The following is a 22848-nucleotide window of genomic DNA, read 5'->3' on the forward strand; positions in this document are numbered from 1 at the left end:
ACTACTTGATGAGAAACCCCCAGAAACCTGTGAGGGGGGCCCCCAAGGTTTCAATTGCCTAGGAGCATCATCCATGGAGTTTAATACAGCGCTAAATTTTACGATACGTTACTACTACTAAAAATGTTCTCCAGAATAAACTCTTTCTACTTACAGGTAGAGCCTGTATCCCAATTTACTGCCCTTGACTCATTAAAGGGGTTGTTTTAAAATAACACGCATGTCATACTTACCTTCTCTGTGCAAGGGTTTTGCACAGAGTGGCCCCGATCCTCCTCTTTTGGGGTCCCCCAGCGGTGCTCTTGGTTCCTCCTCTTCTCAAGTGCCCCCACGGAGACCTGCATTCCCTGGGAGCACTTGTGCGGGCGCGCTCCCGAATCCTGCTGCTGAGTCCATTGACACAGACAGCAGGGCTCAGCCCTGTCCCATCAGCTCCCATGTCACTGTATTTGATCGACAGCAGCAGCCCGGGTGCTGCCAGTGTGAAAGTGCCCTTAACGTCCTGCCAGCGCACGCCCCAGTGTGAAAGCACTTGGGCTTTCACACTGAGACTGCAGATGAGGAATTTTTGCAGGCGCTTTACAGGCGCTTGAAAAACGCTCTGTAAAAAATTCAGTGTGAAAGGGGTCTTCAGGTGAAAAACCTTTAACTTGCACAGAAGAGGTGAGGGCTGTGTGATGTTTCAGCCCTTATCTGAGATAGCATGACTGTTATGCCGCGTACACACGATCAGAATTCCGGCCAGAAAAAGACCGATGAGAGCTTTTCATCAGAAAATGCGACCATGTGTTTGCTCCATCGGAATTTAGCTGTCCGAATTTCCGCCAGCCAAAAATTGATAGCATGTTCTCAATTTTCCAGACGGAAAAACTTTCTATCGGTAATTCCGATCGTGTGTATGCAATTCTGACACGCCAAAAATCACGCATGCTCAGATTCAACTACGAGACAAAAGCTATTGGCTACTGGCTATTGAACTTCCTTTTTCTAGTCACGTCGTACTTGTTGTAGGTCACCGCGTTATAAATGATCGAAATTTGATGTGACCGTGTGTAGGCAAGACAGCTTGAGCCGAATTCTGTCGGAATTCCGTTGGGAAAACCATCAGAGCTTTTTCCGACGAGAATTCCGATTGTGTGTACGCGGCATTAGGGAAGTTCTATAAGTAGAAATATAGTCACATACCAAAGAATTGCTAATGAAAGCACAGATGGACAAACGTGATATCAAATAAAGATAAAAGGAATGAGAATACATTTCTAAATGAAAATGAAAATTATAATCTATGCATGTGTTATATAAAGTGTGCAAAATACATCAGAAAAAATGACAGCAGTATCAATTAAAATATATACAAGAATTTGCGCAAAAGAAAAGAAAAAGAAAAAAGAGAACAGTGAGGAGTCGCTCCTCCAGTTTATTGGGGTTGATTTACTAAAAATTGAGCATTCAAAATCTGGTGCAGCTCTACATAGAAACCAATCAGCTTCCAGGTTTTGTGTCAAAGTCAAATTGAACAAGCTGAAGTTAAAAGCTGATTGGCTACCATGCACAGATGTACCAGATTTTGCACTCTCCAGTTTTAGTAAATCAAACCCCATTCAGACAGAAATGTTCACTTTCAACATCAAACAATCAAGCTCTGTAAACCTTTAAAAAGAAACCTTTTTAAAGCAAAGCAGTTAATGTTAGCTTAATTATTATGTGAACAAGAGCCTGAAGTTCTTCTTTCCAGCTGGAAATAATAAATATAGAAGTTTATTTTTTGTAAATTTTTTACAATGTTTGCACTAAAAGTATGCAAAAAATAAACATTCAATTTTTTCAGACCCGATTATAAAGCAGAAACACTATGGGGGTTATTTACGAAAGGCAAATCCACTTTGCACTGTAAGTGCACTTGGAAGTGCACTTGCTCTAAATCTAAGGGGAAGCTCTGCTGATTTTATTATCCAATCATGTGCAAGCTAAAATGCTGTTTTTTATTTTCCTCGCATGTCCCCCTCGGATCTACAGCGACTTTACTTCCAAGTGCACTTTCAGTGCAAAGTGGATTTTCCTTTAGTAAATAACCCCTTATATGATACCTTGAAAAATATTTTGTGCTGGTCTCAGATTTCTCACAATCCTTTGCTCCACTTATGGAAGTTAATGAGCTGATGATCTTGTAGACCGTTTCTAAGTGGAAGGATATTAACAATTTTCTGGGGAACTTCTATATACCAAGAATAATTAGCTTCAGAAAACATGTAAATAATTCTTTATCTCATTAGAAATTATGAGGGAGAATTGCTAAAACTGGTGCATAGACTCTGGTGTAGCTGTGCATGGTAACCAATCAGCTTTCAACTTCAGCTTGTTCAATTAAAGTGATTGTAATGCCCGTACACACGATCGGAAATTCGGCCAGCAAAAGACCGATGAGAGCTTTTGGTCGTCAAATGAGACCGTGTGTATGCTCCATCGGACTTTTGCTGTCCGAATTCCAACAAGCAAAAGATTGAGAGCAGGTTCTCAATTTTTCGGTCGGAAAAAGTTTAGATCGGAAATTCCGATCATCTGTAGCAATTCTGACGTGCAAAATTCCTACGCATGCTCAGAAACAATTCGACGCATGCTCGGAAGCATTGAACTTAATTTTCTCAGCTCATCGTAGTGTTGTACGTCACCGTGTTCTTGACGGTCAAAAGTTCAGCAAACTTTTGTTTGACCGTGTGTATGCAAGCCAAGCTTAAGCGGCATTCCGTCGGAAAAACCATCCAAGATTTTTCCGACTGAAAATCTGCTTGTGTGTACGCGGCATAAGAGTGCTTTCACACTGCAGGTGCCCGGGTGTCGGTGGTAGAGCGGGGTTATTTTTAGCACCGCTTTACTGTAGTTTTAGTGGCGCTATTCGCCCGCTAGCGGGGCGGTTTTAACCCCTGCTAGCGCCCAAAAGAGGGTTAAAACCACCCGCAAAATGCTGCTACAGTGGCAGTTTGCTGACGGTATGGCGGCACTGTCCATTGATTTCAATGGACAAGCGCGCTATAGGGCCCTATAGCGCTGCAAAGAAGCTGCTTGCAGGACTTATTGTGACGCCGTGCCAGTGCAGCGCCCCAGTGTGAAAGCACTCGGCTTTCACACTGGGTTTGCAGCTGAGCATTTTTTCAAGCGCCTTACAGGTGCTATTTTTAGCGCTAAAGCGCCTGAAAAACGCCTCCAGTGTGAAAGGGGTCTAAGGCTTGTTTTTTTTTTTTTTTAAATAATAAACATGTTATACTTACCTCCACTTTCGTTTTGCACAGATTCGCCCCGATCCTCGACTTCTGGGGTCCCCCGACAGCGCTGGTAGCTTCTCCTCACATCGTATAACCCCCTAGGAGAAGTACTCTTCCGGGGGGTTACCTTGCGGGCACGCTCCCAAGTCCAGCATTCAGGAGCCAATGGCTGAACGCTTCTATCAATCTATCCAGTCAAGAGCTGAGAACCCCAGGCAGAGAGGAAGAGAGCGTTTCCAGTGGGGGGGAATACAGGACTCAGGTGAGTAAAACGGGGGGGCTGGGTGGCCGGTCAGTGACAGAAGTGTTTTCACCTTTATGCATAGGATGCATTAAGGTGAAAAATATAAGGGTTTACAGCCCTTTTAAACTTTGACAAAAAAATCTAGATGCTGATTGGTTAATATGCACAGCTGCCTCATATCTTGGGGGCACCAGTTTTAGGAAATCTCCCCCTATGCGTTAATGCACATTTAACATATGAGCAGGGGTGGACTGACAATTCGGGCTCTCGGGCACTGCCTGAGGGCCCCATGCCACTAAGGGGCCCCCATCAGATTTGCCAGCCTCAATAAAATCAGGGACAGTATGTAAAAATCAGTGTTTTTTTAAAAATCCCAAGATTATAGCTGCTCCGCCTCTCCAGTACTTTTTCAGTATGTGTATATGTATCCTGTGTGTGTATACTGTGTGTGTATATTGTGTGTCTGTGTGTGTATATTGTATGTGTGTGTGTATACTGTGTGGCCCCATAATCTATTGCCTGGGGGCCCCATAATCTCCTATTGCCCAGGGGCCCCATAATCTCCTATTGCCTGGGGGCCCCATAATCTTCTCCTATTGCCCGGGTGCCCCATAATCTCCTATTGCCCAGAGGCCTCATAATCTCCTATTGCCCAGGGGCCCCATGAGTTGTCAGTCCTCCCCTGCATATGAGCTGCATGCGGCTCACAACAGGGTCCGGTGCATCCTGGTTCACCTTTTCAGGTCCCAGTTTAGCCAGAATATTGGGCTGAGTTCAGACCTAAAACTGACCAAAAGTGTTTTTGTGCAAATCGCACTAGACCCGCTGCGGACATATGTGGACTGATTCCATAGAGAGCCGGTCAAATCTCCTGTGGCGGACCTGCATCTAATTCGCAATGGTGTGAACCCAGCCTAAAGAAGGATTTCTGGTGTGACTATATTGATTCAATTAAGCTTGATGCATTGTGAGCACAGGAGGTTGGTCACTCGGCACAGGTGCCATTCAGAGAGACGTTTTGTATTTTCTGAATCAATGCAAAGCATTCTCTGATTGGACGAGATGGAGAGCATGACATAACCACCCTGTCTCTGTCTTGTCCAATCAAAGAATGCTTTGCATTCATTCTGAAAATACAATACAATACAAAATACAAAACAATGCATCAGGCCAGCCACTCAGCACAGGATCTGGAAGTAAGTGGAGATCACTGGAGTAGCCTTGTCTACTTAAGTGATTTCCAGCTTCCAGGGGGATTGTCCAGGTACAGTACATAGTTGCATTGGTCCAAGCTGGAGTGTGACTATGTGACTATGTATAATATAGCCATGCCTGGAATTATTCTTTAAGGAGACAACTGGAAATTAGACATAACCAATGTATGGAGAGTGCATACTTGATAAGGAAGTGTTTGGAGAAGGATTAACAAATCCACACATTGGGACAGTGGAGCAAGTGTTTTTTTCATGATAGCACATAATTTTGCTCTCCTGAAATCATGGGGGTGGTAACGTCCATTAAGAAAACTTTCTTAAACTGTTCTTTCATAAGTTTCTGACCTTTGTGAGGAGTCCCTTCATAATGGGCTTGACATCTGGCTGCGTGAAGAGCACACTGGCTGTTTGCACCCGGAGAACATTTTGTAAAACTCGTACCCATTCATCCAAGATATTAGGAGAATCTGCCGTCAGGTAATACGTTCGTTTCTCGGTCACCAGCTGGGAGAAGAAGCATGGAGATCAGATGAGTCCTCATAGGAATATGTATAAAAACACCCCTAAGAAGGCAAGCAATACATTTAGAACAGTATTTCTCAACCAGGGTTCTGTGGAACCTTATGGTTCCTCCAGAGGTTGTAAGGGGTTCCGTGAGCAATTTTTTTTGCGCAGAAGATAAAAGAAAAAAAAAAGCACCCCAATTGCCTCATCCATAATTAATTATGAAAGTGCAAATAGAAAAGGGTTCCAAAAAAAAAAAGGTAACCCAAGGTCGGACTTTGAAGACACAGCAAACAAAGGGGATATAGAAAAATATCTTGACATTTATTAAAGCATAAATATAAATATACATGTAATGCAAAAAAGGAAACATGAGAAAAAAACATTAAAAATCATATATACAGGATATACATGATGTGAGCCCTAATGCATCTACGCGTTTCATTATCAAACTTCTTCAGGACACATTCTGGGTTCATAAAAGAAAGCAATCAAAAAGTGACAGCTATTTTCAGTTGAGTCCATTAAAATTAGAAAATTACATATGTTGAAGCTTTGTGAACTTCACCTTATATGTGTATACATTATATGTACAGTGTGCGGCTGGGAAGACTGAGCATGAATGCTGCCATATGTTATCTCCATCTAAAGGAGGATTAGAACACTTTACAAATGAATACGTTATATGCGATTTGTCATTTACCTGCACCGTCTGCTTTCCGTCACCTCGCACTATGTGACTGGAGGAATTTAATTCAATCTGACCCTGAGGTTTGCGGATTACATCACTCTGCATGGGAAAAACGGCAATACCTTAGCACTAAGTTTGCAAAAAAAAATTCAGCTACAAAACAAAGAGTTATTGCTAAAAAGTTTAAAACAGCAAGACAAAGCAAAAAGCAGGTAAATGCATGCTATCTACTAAAGAATAAAGAAAAATTATGTGTCACTTCTAAAACCAGACAGTGATGAGAATGATATTATCGTTTAGGAAAATGTTGATCCTTATGCGTCTCAAGGGTTCAAAACACAAGATTTTCTTACTGGACTTTGTAACTGTTTATTGGACATTTCAGTCCTCCTGTTGTATTCTGTGCATTACCCAAGTTTGATCCAACCCACAAGTTAGCTGTTAATGGTGGGCCAATGAACTGTGGGCAGGGGATTCCCCACACTGCTAACAACATTCACAAAGAGATGCACTTGACATCATTATCCTAATATGGCCATGTGGCCATATTAGGTTAATACTGTCATGGCCATCCCTGACCGCATTGCGATTTAGGGTATTCGATTTTTGCATCGGAGGAATGGGCAGGGGAGTGGGAGGTGATGGGGGGGGGGTCATTTTCTCCCTCCATGAGCATAGACCGAGGCTCCTTTTTACAACTCCCTTCCTGCTAAAGCGCACCCTCTGTGTCTGACCCTTGGCTCAGCCCTCCTTACAGGGCTGTGTAAATCACACCTTTGGTTGGACAAAATTACAATTCCCCTCATCATGCAAAACAGCTGCCATATACGCACTTCAACCAGTGGCAAGATAAGGTCAATCGGTGCCCAGGGCGAAGATGCCAAATTGTGCTGATTTAAATTGAGTTGATTTATATCAGGCCTTTTTATTACTGATGTAATCGTTATTTAAATTGACTTGATTTAAACCAAATCCAATCTGCCCCCCGACACAGGTATCAGTGGACACATCAATAACACCAGCGTTGATGTCAGTGAAAGCATTAATAATCCCCAACACAGAAATCAGTGGACACATTAATAACCCCAACATTCATGTCAGTGGATGCATTAATAACCCTCGGCATTGGTGCCAATGGACACCATAATATCCCAAAACACAGGTATCAGAGGACGCATGAATAACTTCCCACATTGATGCCAGTGGATGCATTATTAACCCCTAGCACAGGTTTCAGTATTATTAACCCCCTCCCCCTCATTGATGGTCAGTGGTATTGAAACGTAATCCCTCCTATGACCACCAATGTTGGGGGAGAGGGTTACCATTCACTGACATTACCACACATGCAGAAGGGGTAGTGGGTCAAAATTACACTGCCATGAGGACCTATGCAAGGTGGGTGGTTATCTATTACTTCTACCAATCTCCCCCTATCCCCCACCTGCATTGACGGTCACGGCAATGTTAACCCCTTTCTCAATTCCAGCCTGCTCCAGGCCCATTCACCTACTGCTCTGGCAACGGACAGAAAGCAAGAGCAATGACAGCAAATACAGCCAGCTGAGCTTACCTTAGCACACACGCGCTCCTGGTAAGCTCACATCTCCCTCTTCTAGGAGTGCAAGCAGGCAGACAAGCGGGCGCAATGGTTCGAGCAGATGGGCGGGCAGGTTGGATCTCCAAAGTTGGCTGCATCCCCATCCCACCCACACAACCAGCAGCCTACACCAAAGCCTGAAACTGCCAGTGGAGGCAAGCGGAGGAGATCCAGTCCCGCAGCTGGAGGGATGGGGGAGCAAAATCCTCCCTGCAACAGCTATCGCAGAATGCACTGTGCTCTGTTCTGAATGACAGGAGTGACAGCAGCGTCACTCCTGTCATCCAGATAACTGGAGAGCCGAGTGCCCATTTGCTTTCTAATGCCCCGTACACACGAGTGGATTTTCCATCGGAAAAAACTTGGATGGTTTTTCCGACAGAATTCCGCTCAAGCTTGGCTTGCATACACACGGTCACACAAAAGTTCTTTGTACTTTCGACCGCCAAGAACACGGTGAGGTACAACACTACAACGAGCTGAAAATTAAGTTTAATGCTTCCACGCATGCGTTGAATTTTTTCTGAGCATGCGTAGAAATTTTGCGTGAAGGAATTTGTACAGACGATCGGAATTTCCGATCAGAACTTTTTAACACCGAAAAATTGAGAACTTGCTCTCAATCTTTTGCTGGCCGAAATTCCGCCAGCAAAAGTCCAATGGAGCATACACACGATCGCATTTTCTGACCAAAAGCTCTCATCAGACTTTTGCTGGCGGAATTTCCGATCGTGTGTACTGGGGCATAAGCCCCCTATCCACATAGAGCCTCTGTGCCCAGGGTACATGTCCCTTCTGCCCATCCCTTATCCCAACCCTGACTTCAATTGTGAATTTAGCTATTTGCCTGGAGTTCAACATTAAAAGAAATCTTAACTAAGATAAACATGTAGGCAGACCCCCCTCTCATAATGCTAGCTTGCAGACATGGCCTTCTTTGAGTTCACTTGTTATTTCAATGGAAATAATCGATACTACTTACTGGAGATTTGTAGTAAAGCAGTTCTCCACCTTTAAGCACAAACCATCTTCTCTTCCATGTTTTAAGCTTGCCTCCCATTTTTAACAAATATCCAGATTTTTCTAAGAGCTCCTGAAATAAAAGAAGATAAGCAGTTATAAAAGTTACACTCTGCTAAAGTTGAACTCCAAGCCTATGCAAACGACACAAACCAATGCAGCTCTGTTCTCACTTCTCATTGTTACATCATTAAGGGTATATTTAAAAGGCAATCAGTCCCTGTACAGCAGAGGTGGGAACGAGGAAGGGAGAAGCAGCGCAAGGAGCCAATTACTTGTGTGGCAGGGCTCGTGTGCTAACAAGGGGCATGCTGATAGGAGGAAAGGGCAGAGTGACAGCAAGATAAGCATGTCCATCTTCTGCTTATCCTTTCACTGTCCAGTCACAGGCTAGGAGATAGAGGAGACCTGTGTTATTGATCTGCAATCAGGTCTCCTGCCCTGCCAAACAGGGCTGTGTGGTGTAGCAGAGCTACAGTATCTCACAAAAGTGAGTACACCCCTCACATTTGTGTAAATATTTTATTATATCTTTTCATGGGACAACACTGAAGAAACAACACTTTGCTACAATGTAAAGTAGTGAGTGTACAGCTTGTACAACAGTGTAAATTTGCTGTCCCTTCAAAATAACTCAACACATAGTCATTAATATCTAAACCGCTGGTAACAAACATGAGTACACCCCTAAGGCCCCTTTCACACTGGGGCGGTGCGTGCGTCGGCGGTAAAGCGCCACTATTTTTAGCGGTGCTTTACCGTCGTTTTAGCGGCAGTCTGCGGCTGCTAGCGGGCGGTTTTAACCCCGCTAGCGGCCGAAAAAAGGGGTTAAAACCGGCCGCATAGCGCCGATGCAGCGGCGCTTTGCCGGCGGTATAGTCGTGCTGCCCCGTTGATTTCAATGGGTAGGAGCGGTTTAGGAGCAGTGAATACACCGCTCCTTTCACCGCTCCAAAGATGCTGATAGCAGGACTTTTTTCACCGTCCTGCTAGCGCACCGCTCCAGTGTGAAAGCCCTCCAGCTTTCACACTGGAGTGAAAGGGGACGTTTTTTTCAGGCGCTATACAGGCGCTATTTTTAGCGCTGTAGCACCTGAAAACTGCCCCAGTGTGAAAGGGGCCTAAGTGAAAATGTCAAAATTTGGCCCAAAGTGTCAATATTTTGTGTGTCCACCATTATTTTCTAGCACTGCTTTAACCCTCTTGGGCATGGAGTTCACCAGAGCTTCACAGGTTGCCACTGGAGTCCTCTTCCCCTCCTCCATGATGACATCACAGAGCTGGTAGATGTTAGAGACCTTGCGCTCCTCCACCTTCTGTGATCTCACCTTTTGTGAGATACTGTACATAAATCTTAGGAGTGAATAGACAGAAATAAAAATCCTTTGGCAGATAAAACAGCTGCCTATATGTACTTCATCTGTTTATTTAGATATTTACCTGGAGTATAGCTTTAAGCTACACATATCCTATTAGTTTACTCCCTGACCAATCCTACATCTTTGGTTCCACCCTTGCACTCGGCTGCCCCCCAAAACATCTGAGGCTCCGTTCCTATGGCTGTTTAACTATATGACCCACGCACTACGTGAAAGACGTTTTCCCTATCCTCTCCAGCCCCCTGCATATTTCTATCCACACCCAGAGATATTTTCCAGATAGAAAAATGGAAATTCTTATGTCACTAATTAATTCTGCATGTTGGGCGATCTGCAACCTAAAAGCACACAGATGGCAGCACAGAACTGAGTATTAATACAGACAAGATAATCTGATAACAGCAAACAGATGATTCTGCAGGTCACTTTAGCTTAACAATGATATTTGCTGACTTCCTGGACCCGACCACGTCTGAAGAACATTTGGGTGCAGTTCAATGCAATAGAAAAATAATTCATATATGAGAATTAGAGGTCACAAGTTGGATTTACTACCAGAAAGAGCCAGTAATTTTCAGACAGAATTTGTCTATTGTTTTTAGCGGCATGTAAACTATTCGATTTTCCATGACCTCTGTTGATAAGGTAGCTGCCAACAGAGTGCTTTAAAAAAAAAAAAAAAAGAATCAACTCCATATGCTGGAGGTTCCAGGGGCTCCTTATTTCACTTATACTGGGATTGCCCCTATATAAGGCCCTTATGGTCCGAGGTATTACGTGGGTTCCATAGCTCCCAGGTGTCCCTTGATCCTGGTCACTTCATCTTAGATCTCCCCAGTGCTGCCAACCCTCCATGCCTTTTTTTTCTCTGACAAAATATGAAAAATTGACTGACAGAGCACATTTTTTTTCTGATATCCTGAAATATGACAAAAACACATAAACTAAGAAAATCAATATTTATACAGTATAAATGATATGCATAGTTGCCAACATAAAAAAATAAATAAATTAGGGACACTTTTTCTGGAATGCCAGTGTAGGGGAGCCATATGCAATTTAGGGGTGGGGGATCCATTTTGTGGGTGTGGTTTACTTTAAAAAGATGTGATGCAGGGTGCAAAATGGGTGTGGTTTAAAATATGCTAAATATTGGACATGGCTTAAAGGGGGCGTGGTTAAATAGAGTCTGAGGTGACTTATATAGTGGTAATGTTAAACAGGGAATGTAGGTAGGGCAGTGTACAGAGATCAGTAGTATGCGGGGCAGTGTACAGAGATCAGTAGTATGCAGGGCAGTGTACAGAGGTCGGTAGAATGTAGGGGAGTGTACAGAGGTCCGTAGTATGTAGTGCAGTGTACGGAGGTCCATAGTATGCAGGGCAGTGTACAGAGGTCAGTTGTATTTAGGGTAGTGTACAGAGGTCTGTAGTATGTAGGGTAGTGTACAGAGGTCCGTAGTATGTAGGGCAGTGTACAGAGGTCTGTAGTATGTAGGGCAGTGTACAGAGGTCCGTAGTATGTAGGGCAGTGTACAGAGGTCCATAGTATGCAGGGCAGTATACAGAGGTCCGTAGTATGTAGGACAGTGTACAGAGATCAGTAGTATGCAGGGCAGTGTACAGAGGTCAGTAGTATGCAGGGCAGTGTACGGAAGTCAGTAGTATGTGAAAGGCAGTGTACAGAGGTCATTAGTATGTGCAGGGCAGAGGATAGGGGGTCAGGAGGGTGATGCACGGGGGTCAGGAGGACACAGTACATGGGGTCAGGAGTACACATTGCATCATTAGAACAGAAATCCCTGCTGATTAGAGTGTTGCAGATGACAGATCCATGTCTGTTCAATTTCTGAAGAGTAGACAAAGACAGAACCCACTCTGCTCTATGAATGGCCAGAAGTAAACAGATTCCGCCTGTCTGTTTACACCCCTCTACATTCTGATCCGATCCATCTAAACAAAAGAGGACAGATACCCTTCTACTTTTTTTTAGCTGACTGGATCAGACCTGGAGATAGGCAGGTGTAAATGGACACAAGTCAATGACCCACAACTGGAACGAGGAGTGACCCATAATTGGAACAAGGAGTAACTCATAATTGGAATGAGGAGTGACCCATAGTTGGAATTAGGAATGAACTATGGTTTGAACAAGGGGGGACTCATGATTGATGTGCGGGATGACCTGTTAGTGGAATGAGGGGTGAACCATGATTAGAACAAAAAGTGTTTAAAACAAGGGAGGACTTGTGTTTGAAATGAGGGGTGAGGGATGAATCATTAGTGGAACAAGGCGTGACCCATGATTGGAATGAGGGGTTACCGATTGACTTGAGGGATGAAACATTTGTGAAATGAGGAGTAACAAATGATTGGAAAGAGTAGTGACAAGTGATTGGCACAATGGGTGACCCATAGTTGGATTAGAGTATAACTTATGATCGGTTGATATAGAGGATAACTTATGATAAGTTGCTATGGACAACAACTACACTCTAAATAGAAGTCAGTCCCTTTTAGAATTGGTATTTGTTCTATACAGCCACTACAGCAGAAAGTGTAGAGTTGGGTATCCATGGCCACCACAGAAGTAACTTACCTCCTTCCCCTGTTGCTCTCCTATAGTCTCTGCAGCCTGAGTTTCACGTGCACCAGTGAAAGAGGGTCGGTCGCTCCCCCTCCTGAGTCCTGCCCAATCAAACTGTGAGTCTTGCAGGTTCCACTTCTAATTCATGTACTCATTCAGAGACTCGGGGTGATTCCCAGAGAGGGCCGCCTGACTAGCCGCTGAAGGAGGAGCTATTGACCAATCCGCAAACACAGGCAGGAGGTGGTAGAAATCTCTGTGAGCGCCTGTGACTTCCCTGCACCACAACCGTGTTTTGTCATACAGTGAACCGACAACTCTCAGCTGTCAATGACAGAGGCTGATTTTCAGGTACAGGCTCAGAACGGGACTTTGGTCTGATTTCTGTGAATGTCCCGGGAAATTCGGGACTGTTGGCAACTATGAACATGTAAATACTAACAATACTAAGAACAAGTAGTCTGCCTGGTTTTACAGTTAAAACCTCAACACAGATAAAATGCAGGTGATTTCTAATACTGGAGAGTACAAAATCTAGCGTAGCTCTGCAGAGAAACCAATCAGCTTCCAGGTTTTTTGTCAAAGCTTAATTGAACAAGCTGAAGTTGGAAGTTGATTGGCTACCATACACAGCTGCACCAGATTTTGCACTCTCCAGTTTTAGTAAACCATGCGCCTTAAGGCCCATACACACGATCAGACTTTTTGACAACAAACATGCAAATTAGCTGTTTTGGAGCAACATCCGACCGTGTGTATGCTCCATCGGACAAACTTTTTTGGTTTTCATCTGACTTTTGTTGGCTGTGCGAACGGACAAACTTTTTGGCAACAAAAGTCCGATGGAGCAAAGTCTGATCGTATGTACAGAAAACCATAGGACTTTTGTACAAAGTACAAACAGGCATGCTCAGAACCAATGCAAAAGATCAGACAACAATACAGAAGTTGACCAAAGGTGCCGCTAAAGAGCAGAAAAACCATGTGATTTGGTGAAAGTTGGCTGAAAAAGTCCTGCTGTGTGTATGCAATACAAGTTCAGGGCCGACGCCCTTTGTACAAAAATCCAAGGGAAAGTTTGTACAAAGTCCTATTGTGTGTATGAGGCTTTAGAATGTTTATTTAAAGGGATAGTCCACTTTCTCTACTCTTACAACATTATGTTTACTACTGACTTACAGATGTAATAGACATACTGTTGTTAACATGTTTATTTTTTGTGTTAAATATTTAAAATGCAGCTCAAAGGAGTGGAAAGAATGGTGTCGGCAGCTTGCCAGGTATTTCAGAGGTGCCCTTGGATGGGTGTGTAGGGTAGGCAACAGCTGAATGGATGGGAACCGCAGACGTACAATTCTGAAATAATTTGTTCCCTCTAGTACATTATTCTACGCCTTATGAAAGAACTTTCAACAATGATCCAGTATATAAAAACACTGGTAATAATGCAATACGCCTGTTGAATACTATGTTGATTAAAAGCAGAAGCCCAGTATTTTTTCCACATATGGCTCACATTTTTGCCATTGTCACTTGATGAGGAACAGGTTTTTGGAAGCTTCTGTTCTGGTTCTGAGAATTCACTGTCAATAGAATATGCATCAGGAGGAATGGCGTAGTCACTATCCGATGCCATGGAGGAGAATGAGATGCCTATAGAGAGAGAGGAACACAAGTCAGAGCTCTTTTGTCCTTCATGACAGATACCTATTTTAATCACAGAAACATAGAGTAGTGACCCCAGAAACAGAAAAAGTGGTCCATGGAAGCTGAACCCCCCCCCCCCCCCCATTTTGTTTCCTTTTTATTAACCTTTTTGTACAGTCCACTTTTCTGACAATGTTTTATGTTACACCCATATTTATTATGGTATAACATGATACATGGTCACATTCCCCAGCCCTCTACCCTCGAGCTGCCTTCCCACCTTACCTAATGGTGGGTTCCTTTCCCTGTATACACCCGTTTTCTTTGGAATTCAGCAGGGCTGGGCGTGGCTCTGCGTACACTGCCATGTTATCAATTCACAGATTACAGGGTTCTGTGAATGGAAGACTACAAATGCCACCATGAACTCGTAAATCCCAATGGGCCAAAAGTGTGGTGCATTTTCTGCACTTTTTGCCTTCTGTGTACTTCCTCCAGCCCTATAACTGAAGGTATGTACCTTCATATAGACCTGAGGCTGGAGACCAGCCTGCAGGAGCCCGTGCATTGCACCCACACTACACTGAACATGGCTGCAATGCTTTGGAGGCTCCAGTGCAAAAGTTTAATTATAATTTTTTTTTTTATTAATGTGGGTACATTTATTACATTTTTGCAAAGATAATTATTTTGATTTTAAATTCACATACTGTTGACCGCCCCAGGATCTCTGCTGGAAGTCTTTTTCAAGGATCAACTATTCTCTTAGAAAAATAATATTTTTTAAGGTTAGTTTGGAACTTTGTCCATGATGATTTGAGGTCGAGTCCCTATGTTCTTGAAAGTGAACCCGTGCTTTGCAAGTAATGGCAAAAGCAATAGGTTCACGCAATTACTTTCTCTTCACTACCCAACTACTACATTTGCCTGCCAGTGTGAAGTACAAAACTGGTACTCTCCTTTCTCTTAAGATGCAGCACTGGGTGCCTAAAGCCCAAAAGCTGGCCCATGGGGGTGGGGCAAGAGTCTTTAGCTCTGTGTAAGTTTTGATCAGGTTGACTTGGACTTACATATGGTGTTTCTCCAGTCTTACTTCAGTGGGTGAATGGGAAGAAGTGGAAGAAAATCAAAGGTGCATAGAAACAGTGTTTCTGGGACAAGAAGGGGTCAAGGTATAGGTTCACCTTAAAATTCAACTCCACCCATAAATTATAATCTCCTGCTAACTTCTTATATCTTTCAGGGACTGGAATAACAAATGTTTCTTAATATGACACACAAGTTATACCAACAAATTAGGCACTTGTTGAATACCATTGCTGAATATCATTTGAATACCAACAGAACCCTGCCTGCATGGAGCTTGCACATTCTCCCTGTACCTGTGTGGGGTTTTCTTCTGTACTCTAGTTTCGTCCTACATTAAAAAGACATGCTGGTAGGTTCATTGGCTGCTTTCTAAATTGGTCCCAGTATGTATATGTATGTGAGGTAGGGAAATGAGTCTTGAAGCTCCTTGAGTTCAGGCATTAATGTAAATGTACAATATGTAAAGTGTTGTGTAAATTGTCTGCAATATATAAATACCTGTAACAAATAAATATTCCCCTTTGGTTGAGTTAATACTTAGTTCAATCACCTTTTTTCTATAATTATACCTACAAGTCTTTTGAGGTAAACCATCCTTGTCTATTCTGCAATTCTTCTAGGTAACATTTCTCTAGAGCAGGGGTCTCAAACTGGCGGCCCTCCAGCTGTTGCGAAAGTCCCATCATGCCTGTGGGAGTCATACTTGTAACTGTCAGCCTTGCAATGCCTCATGGAACTTGTAGTTTCCCAACAGCTGGAGGGTCGCCAGTTTGAGACCCCTCCTCTAGAGCTTTTAGGTTGGATAGGTGGTAGGTTTAAGCCTTATCATAGATTTTAAGCGCACTGGTCATTAGAAAGTTCTTGGTTTTGTCCTATTAGAAGGTGAACCCTTGCCCCAGAGTCAACTCTCTTGGAAGGTGAACCTCAGTCCCAGCCTCAGCTCCTTTGGAAGGTGAACCTCTAGTCCAGCCTCAGCGCTCTTGAAAGGTGAACTTCAGCAATGACCTCAGCTGTCTTGAAAGGTGAATTTCCACCTCAGCCTCAGCTCTCTTAGAAGGTGAACCTCCACCACAGCCTTAGCTCTCTTGAAAGGTGAACCTCCTCCCCAGGCTCAGCTCTGTTGGAAGGTGAACCTCCACCTCAGCCTCAGCTCACTTGGAAGATGAACTTCCACCCCCCAGCCTCAGCTCTCTTGAAAGGTGAACCTCCACCCCAGCCTCAGCTCTCTTGAAAGGTGAACCTCCACCCCAGCCTCAACGTCCTTAAAAGGTGAATCTTCATTCCAGCCTCAGCTCTTTTTCATACTAAACATGTTTTTCTCAAAAGCTGCCCTATATTTGGCTTTATCCATCAGCTCTGATCATTTCCAAGTTTCAGCCATTAAAAAAAAAGCTATGCCAAAACAAGAACAATCGTGATATGCATTGACCATATTTAATTAATCTTACTTCAAAGAAGTTAAGTTTGACTGGTCGCTATGGACTACTGCACTTTGCACCCTACTTTTTCCTAAAGAAATATGTTTATAAGTCTGTATTTAGATCCGTATAGTAGTTTTGTCTCAGCAGGTGATCGTCCAGTGCTCCCCTTTATATGCTGAAAACTGTACACACACACACTAACAAACACTACATAAATACACGTATTAACACACTGCCTTGAAAATACCTTGTTATAATTATCTGTTATTTCTATTACTTTTACTTAATATTCCAAATTTTTACAGCTGCTTTTAGTATACACAGCTCAAAAACACCAGAAAACATCTGCTCCTAATGTTAGAACTGAGTAACTAAGTTCTATTTGTTCCAAGGGTCCCCTAATTATTAGACCCATATGTACTGAGCAAGCAGCTGCAGGCTAATGTGTCTCTGTATCACAAGACTTTACAGCAGAGACCACATTATGTAACTACAGAGCGCTGGGTACCGAAACTGTACCTACCTGAATCCGCTGTGTGGGATAATGTTTACTTGCTAAGCTATTTTATTTAAAGTATAGTTCTACTGTTGCAGCCAAACTTGAGAATCCCCCACTATAGGTTTGTTAAGGGTTTTCACATATATGCAGCATACCAAAAACCATTAAAAAAAATCTTACCTTTGTAGTTGTTTCTTTGGACCAGATTTATATACAGTACTCTACAAGCAGTGTGTATTGTTCAGAATAGCTTGCATTATTTAGGGAAAATTAAGGGACATATTGGATTACAAGTGCATTACTTTGCAATGCAGAATCCAAGCCTTGAGATCTTTAACCCTTTATTAGTACATACACTGTGCATATCTAGTTTACAACTGATAATAAGATCTACCAGCACAGTAATGGCAGGCTTAATTATATATACTGTACATAAATTCCAAGGCTCCTTCTTAGTTATCTCTTTCTACCTAATGTGAAGTAGGATTTTTCAGTTTTGGAGTTTTCAGAAAAGAACATGTAAAAATGTAATTATATGTTTTCAAAGCGATTGTTGTCGGGGCTGGGCTCAGCCCTTCCTTCTCTGAGCTGGCTGCTCAGCTGTCAGCTAATTGCCAGCTTCCATTCCTCTCCACCGGTACTCACTGGTGATGTTCCTGCTCATCAGCCCTGCCTACTTAAGCTGTCCAGATCAGAGACGCTCTGCCTTCGCCTTGGTCAACATCACAGAGACGATCTCCTGCGTTCCCGTTTAAAGACTTGCTTTGCTGACTTCCCTTCTGGCTCTAGATCCTGCTTGCTGTTTCACTACTTTGATCCCTGACTTCTTGTTTGGCTCACTATCCGTTGACTATCCGTTCCGGTTACTGAACTTTGGCTATGTTTGTTTTTTTACTTTTATTATTAAACAAGTGTGATTTAACTGTACTTCTGTCTCGGTCTGATTTCATGGTTTCTGACAATTGTAAAGGGTATTTTCTTATTTAAAATAATTAACATGTTATAATTATCTGCTCTGTGCAATGGTATTGCACAGAGTAGCCCAGAACCTCCCTATCTGGGTCCCCCCATTGGAGCTCGTGTCTCCCCTTCTTTTCTGTGTGCCACTATAGGAACCTGCTTCCTTTAGTGTTACACCTGTGGGCTCGTTCCTCAGAGAGAGAGCGAGAGAGAGAGAGAGAGAGAGAGAGAGAGAGAGAGAGAGAGAGAGAGAAACCTTCCAATGGTGACACTAGCTCTATTGACCTTGGAGTCCCCAAGAGATTCCCTTAATTTGCAGAGATTTCCTGCCACTTCCTGTTTTGACTATGGTGCAGGAAGTGAAGGTAAATCTCCCTATTGGGACAGAGAGGGCAAAAATAAACCTCACGTATTGCCTATAGTTCTAATTTAAATGTTATGGTGGAGACCCTACTACTGGGCCATCACTAAAATAACTGGCTTCACTTGCTAACAGCCGGGTGCAGGTAGTAGGTAGAACCAAGCTTTCAACCAGGGCAACTGTTCCAAATTTCCTTAACGAGCACCCTGGAATTTTAGGGCTCCTGAAGCAAAGCTGACCTGATACGCATTTACCTGGAGGTCCCTGCTATAACATTCCAAGGCATTTTGTCAGGTTCTACAAGACTTCAGACTGATAACAATGGGCTTACCTCTCTTCAGAGCACGGGGGCTTCCAGCCTCACTCTGATTGCGACAATCTGACTCAGATGTCCGAGAGCTGGAGCATGAATTGATTTCTTCCTCAGATCCTGAAGAATCTTCCAAAGGACTAGTGCTTATCTGAGTTGCTTTCTGTGTATTAAAAAAATATATAAAGACCAACTGAAGTCTTACATTTTTCAATCTGATATTTTTTCTTGGATGTTCCTCAAAATACCCTTTTCTCTGGGTGAAAATGTTATTTCCTAGCCTCCCATGGACATGGCCTGGGCTGGTATAGCTGAGTAATGCCGTGTACACAAGACTAGACTTTCCAACAGCAAAGTTCCGATGAAACGGATCCATCGGACAATTCGATCATGTGTGGGCTTCATCTGACCTTTTCTGTAGAAAAATCTGACGGACTTTAGAAATAGAACATGTTTCATATCTTTCCGCCGGAACCAGTTCCTATCGAGAAAACCGCTCGTCTGTATGCAGGTCCGACAGACCAAAAACGACAAAAGGGCAGCTATTGGTTACTGATCTTCCTTTTTCTAGTCCCGTCGTACGTCATCGCGTTAAACGATCGGACTTTGGTGTGATCATGTGTAGGCAAGTCCGTTTCAATGGAACTCCGTCGGAACTCCATCAAAAAGTCAGTCGAAAAGTCTGGCAGAGTTCATTCTGACGGAAAGTCCGGTGGTGTGTACGCAGCATAACAGTCACACCCCTAATATCAAATGTCCCCACTGACTGGTACCACAGAGAAGGAGAGTGGGGCGTGTCTAACCAGCTCTATTACTAAGTGCTGCTAGCTGAGAGCACTGGATCTAAAGCTGACCATACATGAATACAATTTTCTCTGTAACCTGCTGAATCTGCCCAAATTTGGGGTGGGCGGATAGGCCTGCTGGTTTAACAAACTTTGATTTGAAGATCAAAGGAGCCAGGTGGAAATTGTTTGGCTAAACAATGACTGCAGTCACTGTTCAGGTATAGCATCAGATTGTAGAATATAAGAGCTGGAAGTGGAGATTCATCCATCTGTTCTGTTTAATGTGGATAGTGGAATCTGATTTCTTTGCGTATATGTCTAGCTTAACTCTGGTGCATACTGGACTGCACAGTCATATTTAAACCCCCTTCACAACAGTTATACCAAAGAAATTAGTGATGCACTGAAATTTTGGCCGCCAAAAATAGGGTTTTCAGTGTTATGCCAAGGGAAAAAAAAGCCAATAATGGCTGCAGGTGCGCCCCACCCATTAAGGGCGCACAGGCACCGCCCCCTCTGTCTATGCCACCCCCTATATGGTTAATGGATAGATTCATGCATAGCATGAATCTAACCATGGCCACCGTGACCCCTCCATTCAGGTGTTCGGCCCCTTTCAGAGCACCGGAGTGTGAATTTCAGCGGCGGGTGTTTTTTTTTTTTAAGCACCTGATTACAGCTAAAGGCTCTAATAGGCTTCAAAATAGGGTGGGCTCGTGGCACAGAGCATTGTGCTCAGAGCCCACCCAGATGTGTTAGAAAAGATGCAAAGGAATATTCGCTTTTCTAACACTGAATCGCCTCTCCCCCAATCAGGAAACCCGGGTCTATTACCCATTTCCTGATAGGCTGAAAGTTCAGGCGATCCTATTGGATGCCTAGGAGGAGGGGAGGAGATGAAAGCCGGAAGCCGCCGTGATCTCAGAAGGGAAGAGGCCAAAGGAGACACTGCCAGCCGCAGCCTGTCCCCCTGTCCGATGTGCCCGCCAATCCTCTAGGTGCCTGGCAATCCCCGATGTACCTGCAGATCCCTGCCGCTGATGGGGTAAGTGCCGTGGACTGGCAGACAGGGGGTGCTGCGCGTGGGGGGGGGGTTGTTTGCCGCCCCCCCCCAAAAAAAAAAAAACAGCCGCCACTGAATGGCTTCCGAAGACGCCCGCAATCTTGCTGCAATTTTACCTCGCTTTCATAGGTCATGTGACTCAAAAAATTTAACAAAAACTCAAAACACAGGTAAATTTTTGATGCATTTTGCTGCATTTCAATAGGGAGGTGCATTTTTGCTGCCGTTTGCCAAATATGCACCAAAAATGAAACAAGCAGGACACCGCTTCTAAAGGTGCTGATAATGGCCAACAACAAATTCATATTCATTTAAATTCATGATAAATAGAGGTAAACTATGAAAATGTGGGGTGTTCATACAGTGGGGTTGATTTACTAAAACTGGAGAGTGGAAAATCTGGTGCAGCTGTGCATGGTAGCCAATCAGCCTCAAACTTCAGATTATTCAATTAAATCTGGAAGCTGATTGGCTACCATGCACAGCTGCACCACATTTTGCACTCTCCAGTTATAATAAATAAACCCCAATGTCTATTTGGTGGCATGTCCATTTCTTTGACATAATTTGGGCCCCTGGTACAGTAAGGCCATAACACATGTATTACCTGGTTATCTGACTATAGGAATAGAAGTTAGTAATGCATACCCCTTTTAATGTGGTATAGACAGGCGAGGTCATGTTCTTGTATATCAGAGAGGTGTAGACACCAGATGTTGAACATGATGTCATTGTTGTGCCAACTAAAGAAAAGTAAAAGAAATATGTAAGTAAAATCAAAAAAGTTATATCAATTAATATTAATATAATTAATATTAATATTAATTAAATATGAAATAAACAAACAACAAATCATCTTTCAAAAATGGCATTATACAATAACACAAACAACTTTTTTAATAGCGCTCACAGAATTAAGGCCATTTTCACTGCTCTGTAGCAAAATCGCGGTAAAAATGCATATGCATTTTTACTGTGATTTTGCTTTGTTTCAGATGCGTTTCCCCCTGCGTTTCTGGGCCACCTCTGAAAACTGAACATGTGACTCAAAAACGCACCAAAAATGCAAATTGCTGGTGTGTTTTTACAGTGATTTTACCACAATTTCCATTCATTTTAATGGGAAGCAGCGTTTTGGTGCAGTTTACAATACCGCACCAAAGATGCAGCATGCAGGACTTTACAAAACGCACTGCACCCACAGCGTCGTGGTGTTAAAAGTCCCACAGGATTTAAAGGGAAACCTTTTTTTCTGCGTTTTTCTTTCAAGGTAAAAACGCAAGAAAAAAAACGTACCAGTGTGAAAAGGCCCTTAAATAAAGACGTTAATATTCATGGCCCTGCTCCTCGACCAAAATACTGTAATTACTACTTTTGTTTCAAATGATACATCAGTGTGATTAAATTTATTTCCATATAATTTAAATGTCAAAAAAAAAAATGGTGGTTGTAAATGCAGGAATGTCCAAACAGGTGTAGAAACATGTATTCCTGGAATGTCTGAGCATGCACATTTAATGGTGGTGGAAGGGGGAGCACACCAGATATCACTGGTGCTGGCTTAAAGAGTAACTCCCCTTTTGTTGAGAAAAAGAAACAATCTCTTCTAGGTGATCAATGTATCTTGCTGTACGCATATACAGTGCCTTGCGAAAGTATTCGGCCCCCTTGAACTTTTCAACCTTTTGCCACATTTCAGGCTTCAAACATAAAGATATAAAAATTTTATTTTTTGTGAAGAATCACCAACAAGTGGGACACAATTGTGAAGTGGCATGAAATCTATTGGATTTTTGAAACTTTTTTAACTAATAAAAAAATGAAAAGTGGGGCGTGCAAAATTATTCGGCCCCCTTGCGTTAATACTTTGTAGAGCCACCTTTTGCTGCGATTACAGCTGCAAGTCACTTGGGGTATGTCTCTATCAGTTTTGCACATTGAGAGACTGAAATTCTTGGCCATTCTTCCTTGCAAAACAGCTCGAGCTCAGTGAGGTTGGATGGAGAGCGTTTGTGAACAGCAGTTTTCAGCTCTTTCCACAGATTCTCAATTGGATTCAGGTCTGGACTTTGACTTGGCCATTCTAACACCTGGATACGTTTATTTGTGAACCATTCCTTTGTAGATTTTGCTGTATGTTTGGGATCATTGTCTTGTTGGAAGATAAATCTCCGTCCCAGTTTCAGGTCTTTTGCAGACTCCAACAGGTTTT

At 43.0% G+C, this 22848-nt stretch overlaps 1 protein-coding gene across 1 annotated transcript in view; it reads right to left on the reverse strand.

Annotated features, from left to right (window-relative positions):
• PLEKHH2 (pleckstrin homology, MyTH4 and FERM domain containing H2) overlaps nt 1-22848 on the reverse strand; it is a 232244-nt gene that overhangs the window by 64163 nt on the left and 145233 nt on the right. The window contains exons 10-15 of the mRNA XM_077485672.1: nt 21285-21379; nt 18807-18948; nt 14015-14151; nt 8496-8606; nt 5926-6012; nt 5064-5222 (exon numbers count right to left, since the gene is read on the reverse strand). Coding sequence (XP_077341798.1) covers nt 5064-5222; nt 5926-6012; nt 8496-8606; nt 14015-14151; nt 18807-18948; nt 21285-21379 — 731 coding nt within the window. The remainder of the gene's footprint in view (nt 1-5063; nt 5223-5925; nt 6013-8495; nt 8607-14014; nt 14152-18806; nt 18949-21284; nt 21380-22848) is intronic.

Source organism: Lithobates pipiens, unplaced genomic scaffold (assembly GCF_037356315.1).
Source record: "Lithobates pipiens isolate NorthernLeopardFrog02 unplaced genomic scaffold, aLitPip1_a1.2 Scaffold_18, whole genome shotgun sequence".
Lineage (NCBI taxonomy): Eukaryota > Metazoa > Chordata > Amphibia > Anura > Ranidae > Lithobates > Lithobates pipiens.